Consider the following 16793-nt stretch of genomic DNA (forward strand, 5'->3'; position numbering starts at 1 on the left):
TTCTGACAAATATCTTCCCAGGTACATTTAACAAACAAATGGCTTGACAAGTTTTTGCATTCACTAACTTCCCCTTCTTCATTCTTCCAATCATCCAGTACAGATTCACACATATTTGAATGAATTGCACAATATCTCTACAAGCATTTCAACTTTTTTCAAATTAAACCATCCGCAACTGCAACCTTTTTTCAAAATCTTCACAGTCCAATGGCTTCCTGTTCATATTTTTTCTTGCACACTAACATCGACAGCATTCATTTAAATAAAACTCTATCACTAATTGTTCTTCCAATTGTTCTTCTCATTTCAACCCTATTTCAAATGATTGCATCATTTTTGTTTTTAATCATATTCTACTGGATGCTTCTGTTTACCCAATTAAAGATTTTTTTTTTTTAATTTCTCCCCAACATATTCTGCATTTTTTCTGTTTTTTAATCATAACAGTCCCTCGGTTTTGTTTTTGCTTTTGTATAAGAAAAGAAGACCAGTTGCCATGACTCAATTTCCAGACCTTTTGCAACTGTCTGGAAATTGAGTCATGGCCACTGGTCTTCTTTTTTTTTTGGTTTGAAACTTTTAACTGCTTATCCAAGTAGCTTCTTCAGTCTTTGCAACTATTTCTCCTTATACACTTTTGGCAGTATATTTCTCTTGTTCTGTTATTTTACAGCAATCATCCTTTCACACACACTTTGACCCACAGCCTATTTCACATAAATATTGTCTATGCCCCAATGCTCATCATGGCTTTAATCAATCAAGGCTTTCATATAGTACTTTAATATAATACTGTAATATAGAGGTTACTAGCCAAAAATCATACCCATGCCAATACAACCTTTTTTTTTTCTAATGATAAGAACAGTATCAATTTTGACTAGATTGACCAGTATGCCACAAGCACAAGTACAGCCCAAAATACATGCTTGCACTATTCCATTTATGACAAACTGTCTCATTTAGAGCAATGTTTCTCAATCTTGGCAACTTTGGAATTCTGGGGTTGAAGTCCACATATTTTAAGCTTTCCAAAATTATTGTTAAGAAACGTTAATGTAGAGACTACCTTGCAAACCTGTCTCTCACATCTTTGAGGGATGTACAGTGCACTTATACACAATTCGTGTGTATGTATGTATGTATGTATCTATGTGTGTATATATTATATATGTATATAGAGATAGATAGATAGATAGATAGATAGATAGATAGATAGATAGATAGATAGATAGATGATAGGTAGGAAGACAGACAGACAGACAGACAGACATTGCTCAGGTAGCAAATAATTTTCCAATTCTGTCCTTTAAAAATCCAGTTTGATAGTTATTTTTGAGAGAGCTCAGATTAAAGATTTTAAGATGCTGAATACCTAGACTATACAGTATATTTACTACCATCTGTGCTTAAAATTTGTATCCGTGCAAATATGTAGTTTTACTTAAACAAGTGCAGTTCCACTTTTCATTGAATATGCAGAGATTTAATAATATATTACATGCATTTTTATTTTATTTATTTATTAGGTTTTTATCCAGGGCTTTATTACTTCGTAAGTAACTCAAGGCAGCAAACATGCATTATATACTTGCCTCTTTCTATTTTCCCCACAACAATAGCCCTGTGAAGTGAGTTGGGCTGAGAAATAAAATGATACTAAATTTATCAGAAAGGTCTGCGGATATTTATTTTCTAAGCTTTCTTTGTTTTGTGTCCCAGGTATAATAGTACCACTTCTAATGGGTATTCAAAGAGTTGTTTTATTTAAAAAAATAGCTTGTATTCTTTGATTAGATACACATTAACAAATGGTAGCCTTCTGTAACTTCTTTCCTTTTCTTTCTCACCTTTATTTCAAAACCATTCATTGTGATAATTGCTGATAACATGCAAGAGCTGGTTTGTGTTCCTTGGTTGCAAAGATGTAATTTCTGACAAGAAAAGACAAACAATTATAATTTACCACTGTTCTCACTATCAACATTTGAGAAGATGCTTATTTCACTATTGTTTCCTTTCCATGGCCTTTCTATAGAGGAAGACAGTGATTACCATGTTAAAATCAACTTTTCTATAGAGGAAGATAGTGATTACCCTGTTAAGACCAAATTTACTATTAGATTTTCTCTGGTTCCCATTACATATGACATCAGATACTTCATGAGCTGATTAACTGCAAGAGATGACTACCACTAATAACAAATGAATCATGTTTAAGTTTAAGTATGCTTAAGAAGGATCAGGGGAGACACGATAGCAGTCTTCCAATATTTGTGGGGCTGCCATAGAGAAGAGGGAATCAACCTGTTTTCCAAAACATCCGAAGACAAGAAGCAATGGATGGAAACTGAACAAGGAGATATTCAACCTAGAAATAAGGAGTGATTTTATGACAGTGAGAACAATCAACCAATTCCTTCGGAAGTTGTGGGAGCTTCATCACTTGAGACTTTCAAGAAGAGATTGGACTGCCATTTGTTAGAAATGGTGTAGGGTCTCCTGCTTAGGTGGGAGGTTGGACTAGATGACCTACAAGGTCCCTTCCAACTCTGTTAATCTGTAAATCCGTAAATTCAGCATAACACAATTATCTTGCAGTGACCAGGCCATACTAAAACTTGATGTACTAATTGTTCACTGATTTATCTGCTCTCCACCAGTAGCTGGAGTAGACAACTGATTATAGCTAGTCCTTGACTTAAGACCACAACTAGGCCCAAAATTTTGGTTGTTAAGTGAGACATTTGTTAAGTCAGACATTTGCCCCCTTTTATGACCTTTCTAGCCACAATTGTTAAGTGAATCACTGCAGTTGTTAAGTTATGGTTGTTAAGTGAATCTGGCTTGCCCATTGTCAGAAGCTTGCAAAAGATAATCACAGCAACAGTCATAAGTATGAACCAGTTGCCAAGCATCTGAATTTTGATCATAAGATCACGGGGTTGTTCCAAAGGTCGTAAAACTGTGAAAAACAGTCATAAATCATTTTTTTTCAGTGCCATTGTAACTTTGAACGGTCACTAAATGAACTGTTATAAGTCAAGGACTATCTGTATGTTCACTTTAGTAAAAAAAAAAAAAACAAGCTGTACATGTCAATTATAAATTCTTGACAATGAATTTATTGTCTTATTGATGGTGAAGATTATTGTCTTGTTTGATCACTCAAAGATCTGAGTTCTCATTTACTTCACCCAAGAAAAACATATTTTTTTCGTTATTTCATTTGTTTTTATTACCGAAGGCTGTTTCTTTCTTCAGTTATTCACTAATATTTCTAATATTTTACTACATCAAATCGTTGTTGTTGTCGCTGCTGCTTTGCTGGCAGAAGCAGCAGCAGCAAAAAAGCTGCCTTGGAGACAGCTCTTGACAACTACAGTTGTATCCAGGGATTTGCTGCCTATTTGTTAACAAGGGGGTCTCCAGCCAATGGAGAAAGGCGGGAGGCATGCATTATTAGTGTAAATAAAGCTGAAATAATTGAATCAGTAGGTTGACCCACAGAAAGCAGACTCATAATTCCTATGTATCTGTAGTATGGTGATTTTTCACATGTTCCTCCAGCTAATTCTTCTGACTATAGAGATACTGAAGTTTGGTTTTGCCCTGTTTATTGATGCTTTGTCCCTTTTAGCACTTTAATGTAAGAAAAGTAATTTAAGGAATGGTTTGCTGTGTTTATGATATAAACAATCTTTGTAGAGATGTGATTTATCAGTGCTAGAGGAGTGCTTTTACTTTGATGTCCAGTGGCTAAATCAAATAGATGATAATGGTATGATTCCTACTTCTGGTTATTGCTTGACATCTTGAGGGCTGTCTGATGGAAAGGTGTCATATAAATTGGACAGATAAATGAAACCAATCAATTTTTGCCCTTGCTCTTTTCTTTTGTTGGTTTTCTTTTGGATGATGCTAGGTTTTAAACTGTCAATTACTATTTCCATTTTAAAAAAATACTGCAATGGTGAGTCACTTTGGGAATGGCATGTTCCTTAAATCTCAAAAGTGGGATATGAATGAAATAAATAATATTGAACTTTTCCTTCTATGTTGCTCTTTAAAAGAAGCTGACCTGCCCTGATTTGTGTAGGTCTCTCTCTCTCTTATTTTTTTTAAAAGAAGAATCCAATCCTTTCTTTTCTCTCTCTTACCCTGTAGCTCTGTTCTTTCCCTTGTGTCTTAAAACATAAAGACAATTCTCCTAGCCTTGCTTTGACTTTTAAGAATCATATAAAAACAAAATCAAAATGCCTTAAGAGCTGTTGTCATATGTGCTGTCCTTTGCTTGCCAATAGCCTGGAAATGTGGAATCAAAAATATCTTGTGTTTCTTGTCTTCTCTAATATTTAAGGTCTCTTCAAGATCTCTCCCGGCAGACAGATATTCCTTACGGCACCGTTTTGGATTCTGCAGTCTATGAACATGTACGGGTGAAAGGGATGAATCCTTTTGAGAAGAACAGCATGTATTCGAAGTTGTGGCAGATGATTAACCGAAGTAACGGGTCTGAGAACAACGTGCAAGAATCCCAGATCGGCATTCATAAGGTAAAGTCGATAGCCCAACCTTTTTCTTGATCATTAGAAAAATCCTTGGGATTAATGGATTTGTTTTACAAAGACTTTTACCACAGAATTGTTAGGATATGAAAAATAATCACCTTAAGAGCAGTGGTGAAATCTAATTTTTTTTTACTACTGGTTCTGTGGGCGTGGCTTGGTGGGTGTGGCTTAGTGGGAGTGGCAGGGGAAGGATACTGCAAAATCCCCATTCCCTCCCCACTCCGGGGAGAAGGATATTGCAAAATCTCCATTCCAGCCCCACTCTGGGGCCAGCCAGAGGTGGCATTTGCCGGTTCTCCAAACTACTCAAAATTTCCGCTACCGGTTCTCCAGAACCTGCTGGATTTCATCCCTGCCTTAGAGTGATTTCAGCTTTTGGCTCATTCTACTGCATCCTAAAATTGGGACTGATTTATGTACTTTACTTAGTGGTTTGGGTTTGTTTGTTTTTTTCAAAAGAAAAGTCAAAGATTTTTTTTTCCTTGAAAAAATTAAGCCAGTTGTTCACCACTTTTATATATATATATATATCTTTGTGTAATTTAGCTCTACAAGTAGACAGGGGCAGCTATTTGTAGATAAGAACTTTACATTTGGCTTAGAACAGTGTTTCTCAACGTGAGGTAGCTGTTAACATGCCTGGCTGGGGAATTCTGGGATTTGAAGTTCGCACATCTTAAAGTTGCTGAGGCTAAGAAACCCTGCCTTAAAGTGACAGATTTCCCCTATTCATTAAGAGGAGCAAGATTAGCAGTTTGCTTGTGATTTGTATTGCAGCTTTAGGGCTACCAATTACACTAGAAATACAGAAGCCACGTTCATGAACTTTTTCACAAATCTTGCCAGTTTTCTTTTCCTGACCGCAGTAAAGATCAAGACCTTAGAAATACCAAACAGCAAGTGACAAAGAAAGAAGGAAAGTAATCATAAATGTTCCATTGTGCTTCAGAGTTTTACAGCAATAGTCGCAATTTGGCAAACCCTAAAGAGCTTCTTAAATGAGAATGGTTCACCACTGAGCCAACTTGTTTAAAGAGATGAGGAACTCTTTTCCTCTGAGTTGGAGTTGGAGAAGGGGGAGGAGGAGGAGGAGGAATTTAGTAAAAGATACGATTTTCTAATTAAAAAAAAAACAGGTTGACCTGCTTTTTCTTTTTAAAAAGTTGGCATGCTTCAGAGAATCTGAAAGTCGGGTTCTCCACGGGCTCAGGCTTCTTAAATAACTAATTTTATATATATTTATATAAAAACTGAGTCCTATTGTTTATCCCCATTTTTCACTGTCACTCCTTTTTGCCATCTGAAGTTTGCAAATTTCCTTTATGCCATTTATGTTAGTCTATAGATACCTGGCACCCTACATTACCGCTTATTCTTCCCCATTCCCTCCTGCAGTTATCTGCGGCAAAAAAACATATCTTTTTCCCAGTGAATAGACAGAATCACAATGTGCTTAAATAATACCTCAGTACATTTAACTTGGTATACAAAATATTTAACTAGCAGGAAAACTGTGAATTACTGTCAAGTGAAATAAAGCTTTTGGATTTCACAATAAAAGAAGGTCTATTTTGCAAACCAGGATGTTAATATTCAAGCTACAGCTCAGCAGTAACTGAAACGCAGAAATAATGGTTCTTCAACTTTTTTTTCTCTCTTTCTCTTTTTTCTCCCCCCTGATTCTTACTGGGATAAAGAATGACTTTCTTTATTTTGCTGACAAATAACCTTTTAACTATGATAGTTAAATTCCTTGCACTGACAAGAATTTCTAGTGCTAATGATGCCACAATGCTTTTCTGAGTCACACACTAAAGTGGAATAGATTGGAAATCTTTCCTTTTGTACACAATCGAGGTTGACCCCGGGAACCCCATTGGTGCAGGGTTTTTGAGCAATATTACACAAGAAAGTGTGGAGGCCTTCTTCCAAGCTGTTTTTCCAACATCCCAGTCCAGCCTATAGCCCAGAATTTTCAACTTCCATCCAAGTATTATATGGAATTGTCCCTGCTTACCTTCCAAGATCACCAGGAAATCACAGGATTGTAGACCAGACTGGAAAATAAAAATCACAAACTTTCCAGTAGATAGCAAGTTACTTTTTTTTACTGTTGTCACCATAACAGACATGTTAATGTAGTCTCCATTAATCAAGCTTGATGGATGTGCAAGTCTAAGAATTCTATGTATAGCATAGGATCATGATATCTGTGAATAATATGTCTACATGTATTTACGCACGTAGCATGTCTGTAGTATTATTTATTCCTCTTATTATCTTCTTTACTTCCCCCTTTTATTGAGATGATGATGATGATGATGATGATGATGATGATGATGATGATTTTGTTGCTTTGCATGTACACTGAGAGCTTCTGCCCCAGAGACAAATTCCTCTAATCCAGGGGTATCAAACTCAAGGCCCAGGAGCCGGAGCTGGAGCTGGTCCGTGGGGTATTTAAATCTGGCCCGCAGAGCCACCCTGGAAACAATGAAGGACCAGCCTGTGGTGCCTCTGCCAGCAAAAATGGAACTCAGGAGGGCTGCAAATGGCCCTTCCAAGCTCCATTTTTGCTGGCAGAGGATTGCAGCCAAAAATGGAGCTTGGAATCCCGTTTTCTCTGGCAGAGCGCTCGGGCCACCACAGGCACCCACACACACACAAGTGACATTGAGCTGGCCACACCCATCCTGGCTACGCCCACTCTTGCCCCACGAGGTCAAACACAACCCTGGTGTGGCCCTCAATGAAATCAAGTTTGACACCCCTGCTCTAATCACACTTGACCAAATAAATATTCACTTCACTTCAATTCAATATAATACATCATGAACTGGAAAATTATGCCCTAACCTTTAATCTGGGTCCTTTAAAGGACCCAGATTGTTGGGGGCAATATGCTATTTAGTATAATCAATTGTTGTAAGCCGCCCAGAGTCCTCGGAGAGTGGGCGGCATAAAAATATGATAAATAAATAAATAAATAAATAAATAAATAAATAAATAAATAAATAAATAAATAAATAAATAAATAAATAAATAAATAAATAAATAAATAAATAAATAAATAAATAAATAAATAAATAAATAAATAAATAAATAAATAAATAAATAAATAAATAAATAAATGAATGAATGAATAAATAAATAAATAATCTAATCCAGCTGGTGCAGAATGCGGCCGCACGGGTGATTATGGGAGCGACGTGGAGCTCCCACGTAACACCTCTCCTGCGCAAGCTGCATTGGCTCCCGGTGGTCTTCCGGGTGCGCTTTAAGGTGTTGGTTCTCATCTTTAAAGGCTCCATGGCTTAGGGCCAGGGTATTTGCGAGACCGCCTGCTGCTATCGATAACCTCCCACCGGCCAATACGCTCTCACAGAGAGAGCCTCCTCAGGGTGCCGTCGGTCAGGCAATGTCGGCCGGCGGCCCCCAGGGGGAGAGCCTTCTCTGTGGGGGCACCCGCCCTGTGGAATGAGCTGCCTCCTGGAATACGATTGATCCCAGACCTCCGGACCTTCCGTAAAGCCCTGAAGACGTTTTTATTCCATCAAGCTGGCCTAGCCTAAATGGTTTTTAATTGGGATTTTAAATTTTATGGATTTGTGGGTTTTAAATTGGGAAGCCAGTTATTTAATTCTTTTTAATTATCTTAACTTTTGTATTTGTATGTTTTTTTTAATTTTGGCTGTTCATCACCCTGAGTCCCTTCTGGGAGAAGGGCGGTATACAAAATAAATAAATAAATAAATAAATAAATAAATAAATAAATAAATAAATAAATAAATAAATAAATAAATAAATAAATAAATAAATAAATAAGTAAGTAAGTAAGTAAGTAAGTAAGTAAATAAATAAATAAATAAATAAATATCAACATAGAAGAGTGGATCTAACTAGCATACTTGTTAAATTTATCTAGGTTGCTAATTAACTATGTAATGGACAATTATGAACAATGATTGTTAAGATGCTGTTAATAGCCATAATCCCCAATTTTCTTGTCTGATGCTGAAAAACTGATTCCTTTTTTTTTTAATTTTTTTTTTAAAAAATTTAAAATTTGATTTATATGCCCCCCTTCTCCGGAGACTCAGGGCAGCTTACAATGCGCTAAGCAATAGCCTTCATCCTTTTGTATATTTATACAAAGTCAGCTTATTGCCCCCACAACTGGGTCCTTCCTTATACTACTAAGTATAGTTGTAGAGGAGAAATCCATAGAGTCCCAGATGCCTGGGCTTGGAAGTCATGGACTATAAGAGGCCCAACCCAGTGCCCTTGTTCCTGCCTCTACTGCTTCATCCTTTGCTGTCTGCCAAGTGTTGTCCATGGGGAACCCCTGACTGGCACTTGTTTATTTTTAATTGAAGCATCCTTATGACACAGAGCACTCAAGGATTTTTCAAAATACAAGATTGGAACAGTCAGCCTAGTTTTACCCAGATGTTAAGATTTTTTTTTACACTCATTGACTACTGTATAACTGTACAGAAGCACCTTTCCACTTGATTAAAGCAGGTAATGGATGCCTAACTTTAAAGGTTGGGATGGAGTAACACAATTTTCCAAGCCAAGCTACCGTTTCAGATTGGATCACTGCAGGGGCCTGATTTGAGATAACATCTTAAGATGGAAAACAGGCACTTTCTATAGGTCGAATATATAAATTAAATGTAGCATTTATAATAATTAACCAATTCAACGCTGTAATAATGATTGGTAGTTTAAATGGAAGTCTGATTGAACTGTTCTCTGTGCATGAACAATGTAGAAACTTATCATATTAAACAGCTCCATATCTAAGGACTGTCTTGCATTTTTCACTTAACTGTGAGGTCAACAATAAGAGTAAAAAAAAGAGTGGTTCCTAGAGAACTGAAAGTAGAAGTGGATCCAGCCATTTTTAATACAGTTAATCAATCTGCCATTTTAAGTATTATTTTTAATTGCAATATTTGTTTATTGATCATCTCCAAGATATTTGCAATATATTTTTAAAAGCCTACCATGTTTCCCCGAAAATAAGACTGCGTCTTATATTTTTTTTCCACCAAAAAAGGCACCAGGTCTTATTTTCGGGGGAAGGGAATGTCATCCACTGACTGACCTCACTTGCAGCCTCCTTTTCGTTTTCAGAGGCATTCAGGAACTTGGCAAGGCCGGCAAGGCCTTCCTGAAAGGCTCTGCAGCGGCAAAGGCCTTTGGGAAAGCCTTGCCGGCAAGGCAGGTGTCAGGGTGTGTGAGGCCTGGCTGCAACTGTCTGAAGGTAAGTAGTGGGGCAGCTCCACACACACACACCCCATCCCCACCCTAGCTTAATTTTTACCCGTGCCCCCTGGAGTTGGTGGAGCTTAATTAGGGCTTATTTTGGGGGTAGGGCTTATATTGGGTGCACGTGTAAAAATCAAGCTAGGACTTACTTTTGGGGTCGGTCGTATTTTGGGTGAAACACAGTAGATAACAAATGAATTATTTTCTATTAAACAGATAGAGATGGCAAATAAAATAGATGAAGTTCATTTCATAATTATTTACCCTTGTCCATGTTGGGTTTTGATTAACAATTGAACAAATTTAGACTGGGATTACTTTAGTTTCTCTGTGACCATTCCTGAGCCAGATATATTCGTGAAATTTTGATAACACAGGTAGGGAACAATCCTAATCTCCTGTCAAGTTTCCACCACCCAAATTTAGCATTATGCAACCTGCCAACACATGAAGGGTGCTTTATTTATTTATTTATTTATTTATTTTATTATATTTCTATACCGCCCTTCTCCTGCGGGACTCAGGGCGGTGTACAGCCAGGATAAAACATAGTATATAAAATTTAAAAAACATTTTAAAAAACAATTAAATAATTTTGGCCCGAATTTAAAACAACCCAATTAAAACCGAATTTCAATTAAAAACTAAGAGGATGGGATCAAGCCAGCCCAGCTAGATGGAACAAGTGTGTCTTCAGGGCCCGATGAAAAGTCTGGAGGTCTGATATCGTGCGTATCTCAGGGGGCAGGTCATTCCAGAGGGCAGGTGCTGCCACAGAAAAGGCTCTCCCCCTGGGGGTCGCCAGCCGGCACTGCCTAGCCGACGGCACCCTGAGGAGGCCCTCTCTGTGTGAACGAACCGGTCGGTGGGAGGCTATTGGCGGCAGAAGGCGGTCTCGCAAATAGCAAAACTGATGCCTAATAGTAATGATATTCAATATCTATCAGCCAGCTGGAAAGAACAGCCAACCGGAATTTCTTTAAAAAATAAAGATAGGAGCAGGGACATTGTTTTTGTGAATACAGAAACCTAGAATATTTTACTAGAAACATACTTTTAAAATCAATAAAGTAACCTTGGTATGCAGGCTTTACCATTTAAACCATGCTGTCCTATTTCCCTGAGGACTTTATCTTTGTAAATGCAGTCATACGGCAACCATGTGCACAGGTACACATTAAATGACGGAAGTAAACTGTGTTTGTATTTTATTTTACCTATCTGCTTTCAAGTATTTGTTGCTGTTGGGCCCAAACAACCAGGAACGACACATTGAGTCACTTCTGAGTAGGCCTTTTTTTTGTTGTTTGCCTACAAAGTAGAATAATGCCAGACTAAAGTAACTATTTGAATAACTATTAGATAGATTCTGTGTATTGCTAGGGGGAAATCTGCCTTCACTCTAGCAGACATTCGAAAACTCCATTGTAATTTTGTTTTCGGGGGGAAAAGCTTCTCCCTCTGCGACTCCAGGCTACATTCCACAGTTGCTGTAGGCGCAGTGGGAAGGGGACATCCCTGGTATTACTATGGTTAAATGGTAAAGTAAAATGGTTAAATGGTCTTTCTAGTCCCCTTTTTTAAGACTTACCTGATGTGGTTATCATAAAATGATAGCATGCAGCCAGCATGGCTATACGCCAAAGGTGCATGGAACGTTGTTACCTTCTCACCGAAGTGGTACCCACTAATCTACTTGCATTTGCATGCTTTCAAACTGCTAGGTGGGCAGGAGCTGAGGCAGGAACAGGCGCTCACCCCATTGCATGGCACTCAGGTCTCGAACCCGGCCTGAAAAGCTTTTCACCTAACAAGCTCAGCATCTTTAACTGCTGAGCCATTGCGATTAATCAGTATTCAACTAGGGGGATAATATGTGTGTGTGTGTGTGTTTCCTTTTTTAATGCACTTTTTAAATGTCTCGCTTGCTTTGTAAAAAAAGTAACAGTAAAAGAAAACATATATTAAAGAAAAAGAATACATGAATGAAGGCAGATATACGTGTTCCAGGATAATGATGTAAAATCAAATTTGGATCGGTCACTAGGACCAGAGTTTTACCCTTCCAAGCTTTCAGACTCATGCTGGGGCCCATCTTCAGGGAATTTCACTATTGGAATATGTGCTTTAGGCTGTTCTGTGAGTCATGTTAAGGGAGCTTGGCAGCACAAGGAAACGACAGCCAATCATCAGCTATCAACACACCAATCAGCCAATAGGAAGGCACCACATAGACATGACTCCTAGAATAGCCCAAAACATGTATTCCAGTACAGAAATTGCCTGAAGATGGGCTCCAGCATGAGTCCAAAAGATCAAAGAGTAAATCTCTGGCCCAGTAACCAACCCAAATTCGATTTCACAAAAAAAAAAAAAAAAAAAACATTGTCTAGAAGACAGAATCCCAAAAACAAAACAAAAACCCAAAGGGATCAACCACCATTTTAGCTCAAGGCCTAAAAGAACAGCCAAGTGTTTAATAATTTGCAAAAAGTCAAAGGGTGGTAGCAGCCAGGAGCCATCACTAGAAGCCAGGAGCCATCACTGAGAAGGGAAACTTCTTAGGTTACATTGCTTAATTGACATGACCTGGAAAATGGCCACTTATGGGTCCTTCCTTTCCTTTCCTTTCCTTTCCTTTCCTTTCCTTTCCTTTCCTTTCCTTTCCTTTCCTTTCCTTTCCTTTCCTTTATTTTCCTTTCCCTTCCCTTCCCTTCCCTTCCCTTCCTTTCCTTTCTTCTCCTTCCTTTTCTTCCTTCCCTTCCCTTCCCTTCCTTCCTTTCCTTCCTTTCCCTTCCCTTCCCTTCCTTTCCTTTCCTTTCCTTTCCTTTCTTTTCCTTCCTTTCCTTTCTTTTTCTTCCTTTCCTTTCCCTTCCCTTCCCTTTCTTTTCACATTTGCATTAGGACTGCTTTATGGTAAGCCTTTTTCTTACCCGCTTTTTCTTTTCTATAAAGCACTTCTTGTGCTGAAGCCAAAAGTATTTTTGAGCACAGCTTGGGCTCATATCTAGCCCATATCTGTAAAATGGCACTCCTAATATAATGATTTTTGAATTCTACATTAACTTTAACTTTATCATACTATTAAAAAACACATTCATCCCAAACCTCAGGCTGTATTCTTCTAATTCTAACATTCTCTTATTTTTAGCAACATCCATTCCTTCATCAAAATCAAACAGCAGGCAGCAAAATACAATTTAAAATCAGGCAATCAGCCTCATTGTAAATCTAGATGAAGTTATACGTAAATTACTTGAATTAGGAACAGACACATAAAATGTCTAACCCTCTACTTCTAGCCAACATCTGCTTCATACATCTCATTGGTATGATGCCAATTGTGTCTGGATTGACATATACTCTCAGCTACTTTGGTTTAGGATCAAGCCCCAAGTCAACATGAGTTGTTCATGAAAGTACAGGGTTTTTTGTTTTTTTTTTAAATCTGACTTAATGTTATGACGCTTGTAACGCTAAGAGGAATTCAGCAGTGGAAGCAATTAACTAGAGATGTAGCAGGCTCATCTTCACTGAATGTTTTCAAGTAAAGTTTGTATAGGTGTTTGATGGAAATGCTTTAAGAGAACTCCACTGAGCATGAGGTTGGATCAGTGGCTAACATATCCCCGTTTAACTCTATTATTCTGCCCAAATGCATTTAATGTTCCTTTATATAACTCCCCTTTTATGACTCTCATCCCTTAAATAATTCGGGGTAGAGTTGGGGTGACTGGATGGAGCTGAGCACTTACTGGCCGGATGCCTTTCCTGACGCCATGTGGAGTTCGCAACATAATTTTTTTCTTTGCACCCAGGGAGAAAGAAATATCTACTCAACGTAGAATTGAACTCCCAACCTTCAGAACGGGAAGCTATTAATTTCACCACTAGGCCACCATGCCTCTCATTTAATGTTTTTTGATATACATTATCTTCAATTGCTTTTAATAAAGAGAAATGTTGACTATAATTTTCTTTGAATTGATCTTCCCCTGCTTTCTAGTCTAACCATATTAGTTAACTTAATCATGGAAGCGATGCTCAATATCCTGATGAGAAATACTTTATTTTATTTATCTATTAGAAAATGTTAGAAACAAAGTGCTTTAGTAGAAGTTTTGATGCAGCTCAGGAGCCTTTTAGCTTGATTGTTACTGTAGCTTTTCAACTCTATGACCTTTCTTCTTACTATTTCAATCTTTTATATCATTATTGTCATTTAATCATATTAGCTGTACATGTCAATGAGGCTTGATCACAACAGATGTACTACTATATTTTCAATATAATTCCATAGATCACCTCCATCAATAGGATTAAATAGCATGAAAGTCAGTGAAGCCAAGAAAATAAAGGCAAAAAAGGGAAAACATATAGATTAAAAAGTAGGATAATACTTCATCCACCCCTCAGGATGGAACCCGCAATATTCCCTACCTCCCCATTCTGATGGGTCGGGTAGATGTGACCGGCAAGAGATAACCTTATTAAAGGTTATGCTCTTAAAAGGCGTAGTTTTCTTCTGCGTTGTGATTTTTTTTGGAGGAATATTTCTTTTTCTGATGATGATCCATTCTCAATGAATCCATTCTCGATTAACCCCACTGGCATCAGTGGAAACTTCAAATCTGGAGTAGATTACTGCTTGTGGGGGACGGTAGTGTCCACGTGTTTAAAATGGTAAAGGTTACCTTCGCACATATGTGCTAGTCGTTCCCGACTCTAGGGGGCGGTGCTCATCTCCGTTTCAAAGCCAAAAAGCCAGCACTGTCCGAAAACATCTCTGTGGTACTGAACCTGGCATGACTTAATGCCAAAGGCTCACGGAACCCTGTTACCTTCCCACCAAAGGTGGTCCCTATTTTTCTACTTGCATTTTTTACGTGCTTTCGAACTGCTAGGTTGGCAGAAGCTGGGACAAGTAACGGGAGCTCACCCTATTAAGCGGCACTAGGAATTTGAACCGCTGAACTGCTGACCTTTCGATCGACAAGCTCAGCATCTTAGCCACTGAGCCACTGTGTCCCCTTCCACAGGTTTAGAACAATCTAAAAAAAAGTTTCCATGTCCACTGTAAACTGTCATGAAGGGGGGGGGGGCGTCACACTGGCAGTTGTGTTTGTTTCAGTTTGCTTCACATATTGTGCTATGCCTTGAACCATTCAAGGTGTTTGCACACATTGCTGTGCCTTTAATATGCTAGAGTGGTTGACTTCACACAGTATGTTAAGCCAGAAGCAGCATGTTACTTCTCAGGAAAACGTGGAACCCTATCTGTATATGTTATATATAGTATTATCCTAAATTACTAACAGTTGCCAAAAGCTTATATCTTTCAATAAAATTAAATGATAATGCTGGATTCCATCCGATTTTTGCGACCATAGACTGACATAGCTCTCCTCTTTCAACATGTATGATCTGGGCCCAAGATATAGAATTTTGATTCCAATCCTGGAATGGATTCTTAAATATTTGTACCTCTCTTTTCTATTATTTAAATATTTCTACAATAATAACATAGTACCCTGTTCCCCCCAAAATAAGACATCCCCTGATAATAAGCCCAATTGGGCTTTTCAGCACATGTGCTAAAATAAGCCTCCCCCCCGAAAATAAGCCCTCCCTGAAAATAAGGTCAAGAGCTTATTTCGGGGTTCAAAAAAAATATAAGACGGTCTTATTTTCAGGGAAACATGGTAATATATTTTTGTTGTTCTAATTACATTCAATAGAGTATGAGCAGCTTGTCAGTAGGTTTTATGAGAATCAGTATGCTATTTATTTTATTTTATTTATATTTAATTTCTATGAATACCTTTATATTTATTCATATATTTATTAAATTTATGTGCTGTCCATCTCCCAACAGGTAACTCTAGGACTCCTTAAATAGAACTACTGGCTTGTTGTTGTTGTTGTTGTTGTTGTTGTTGTTGTTGTTGTTGTTGTTGTTGTTGTTGTTATTATTATTATTATTATTATTATTATTATTTTGTTTAAATTTCTGCTCCACGTTTTTTACTGTTGTAATTTATTGTTATGTTAAGTTTACACAGAAAATGATATGAAAATACAGATCTACCATTGAAGCCAGCCAAATTTGGTTCTAACAAGAAAAATAATATTCTTACTACTGTTTGGTAGTAATATTCTTACTACCAAACACTCAAAAAGGAGTATTTCTCGAAGACTGTTACATATTATTTTATTTTTTTATTATTATTCATATTTTTATGCCGCCCACTCTCCGAGGACTCTGAGCGGCTTACACCAAAGACAGTATACTAAATAGCATATTGCCCCCAACAATCTAGGTCCTCATTTTACCCACCTCGGAAGGATGGAAGGCTGAGTCAACCTTGAGCCGGTGAAATTTGATCCGCTGATCTGCTGAACTAGCAGTCAGCTGAAGTAGCTGCAGTACTGCACCCTAACCACTGCGCCACCTTGGCTCTTTATGTAATCCCTTTTCTATTCCTTGGATAAATGACAGAACAGTATGACTGAATAACAGAGTTGAAAGGGACCTTGGAGTTCTTCTAGTCCAACCACTGCACAAACAGGAGACCCTATACCATTCCAGACAAGTGGCTGTTCAGTCTCTTCTTAAAAGTCTCCAGTGTGGAGCACACTCAACCTGTTCCACTGGTTTATTGTTCACACTGTCAGGAAATTTCTCGTTAGTTCTAGGTTGCTTCTCTCCTTGATCAGTTTCCATCCATTGCTTCCTTCCTACTTTCTGCTGCTTTGAAAAATAAGTTGACTTCCTCTTTCTTGTAGTAGCCCCTCAAATATTGGAATACTGTTATCATGTCACCTCTAGTCCTTCTTTTCACTAGACAAATAGCCAATTCCTGCAACCATTCTTCATATGCTTTAGCCTCCAGTCCCCTAATCATCTTTGTTGCTCTTCTCTGCACTCTTTCCAGCTAGGTC

The 16793-nt window shown here is 37.9% G+C and overlaps 1 protein-coding gene across 2 annotated transcripts in view; it reads left to right on the forward strand.

The window, feature by feature from the left end:
- The window catches only part of GRID2 (glutamate ionotropic receptor delta type subunit 2), a 1144662-nt gene that overhangs the window by 980125 nt on the left and 147744 nt on the right, over positions 1-16793 (forward strand). For both annotated transcript variants that reach the window (XM_034440485.3, XM_060686953.2), the window contains exon 13: positions 4364-4559. In XM_034440485.3, the coding sequence (XP_034296376.1) occupies positions 4364-4559 (196 nt within the window). The remainder of the gene's footprint in view (positions 1-4363; positions 4560-16793) is intronic.

The sequence above is a fragment of the Pantherophis guttatus genome, chromosome 8 (genome assembly GCF_059756535.1).
Source record: "Pantherophis guttatus breed Tessera chromosome 8, ASM5975653v1, whole genome shotgun sequence".
Lineage (NCBI taxonomy): Eukaryota > Metazoa > Chordata > Lepidosauria > Squamata > Colubridae > Pantherophis > Pantherophis guttatus.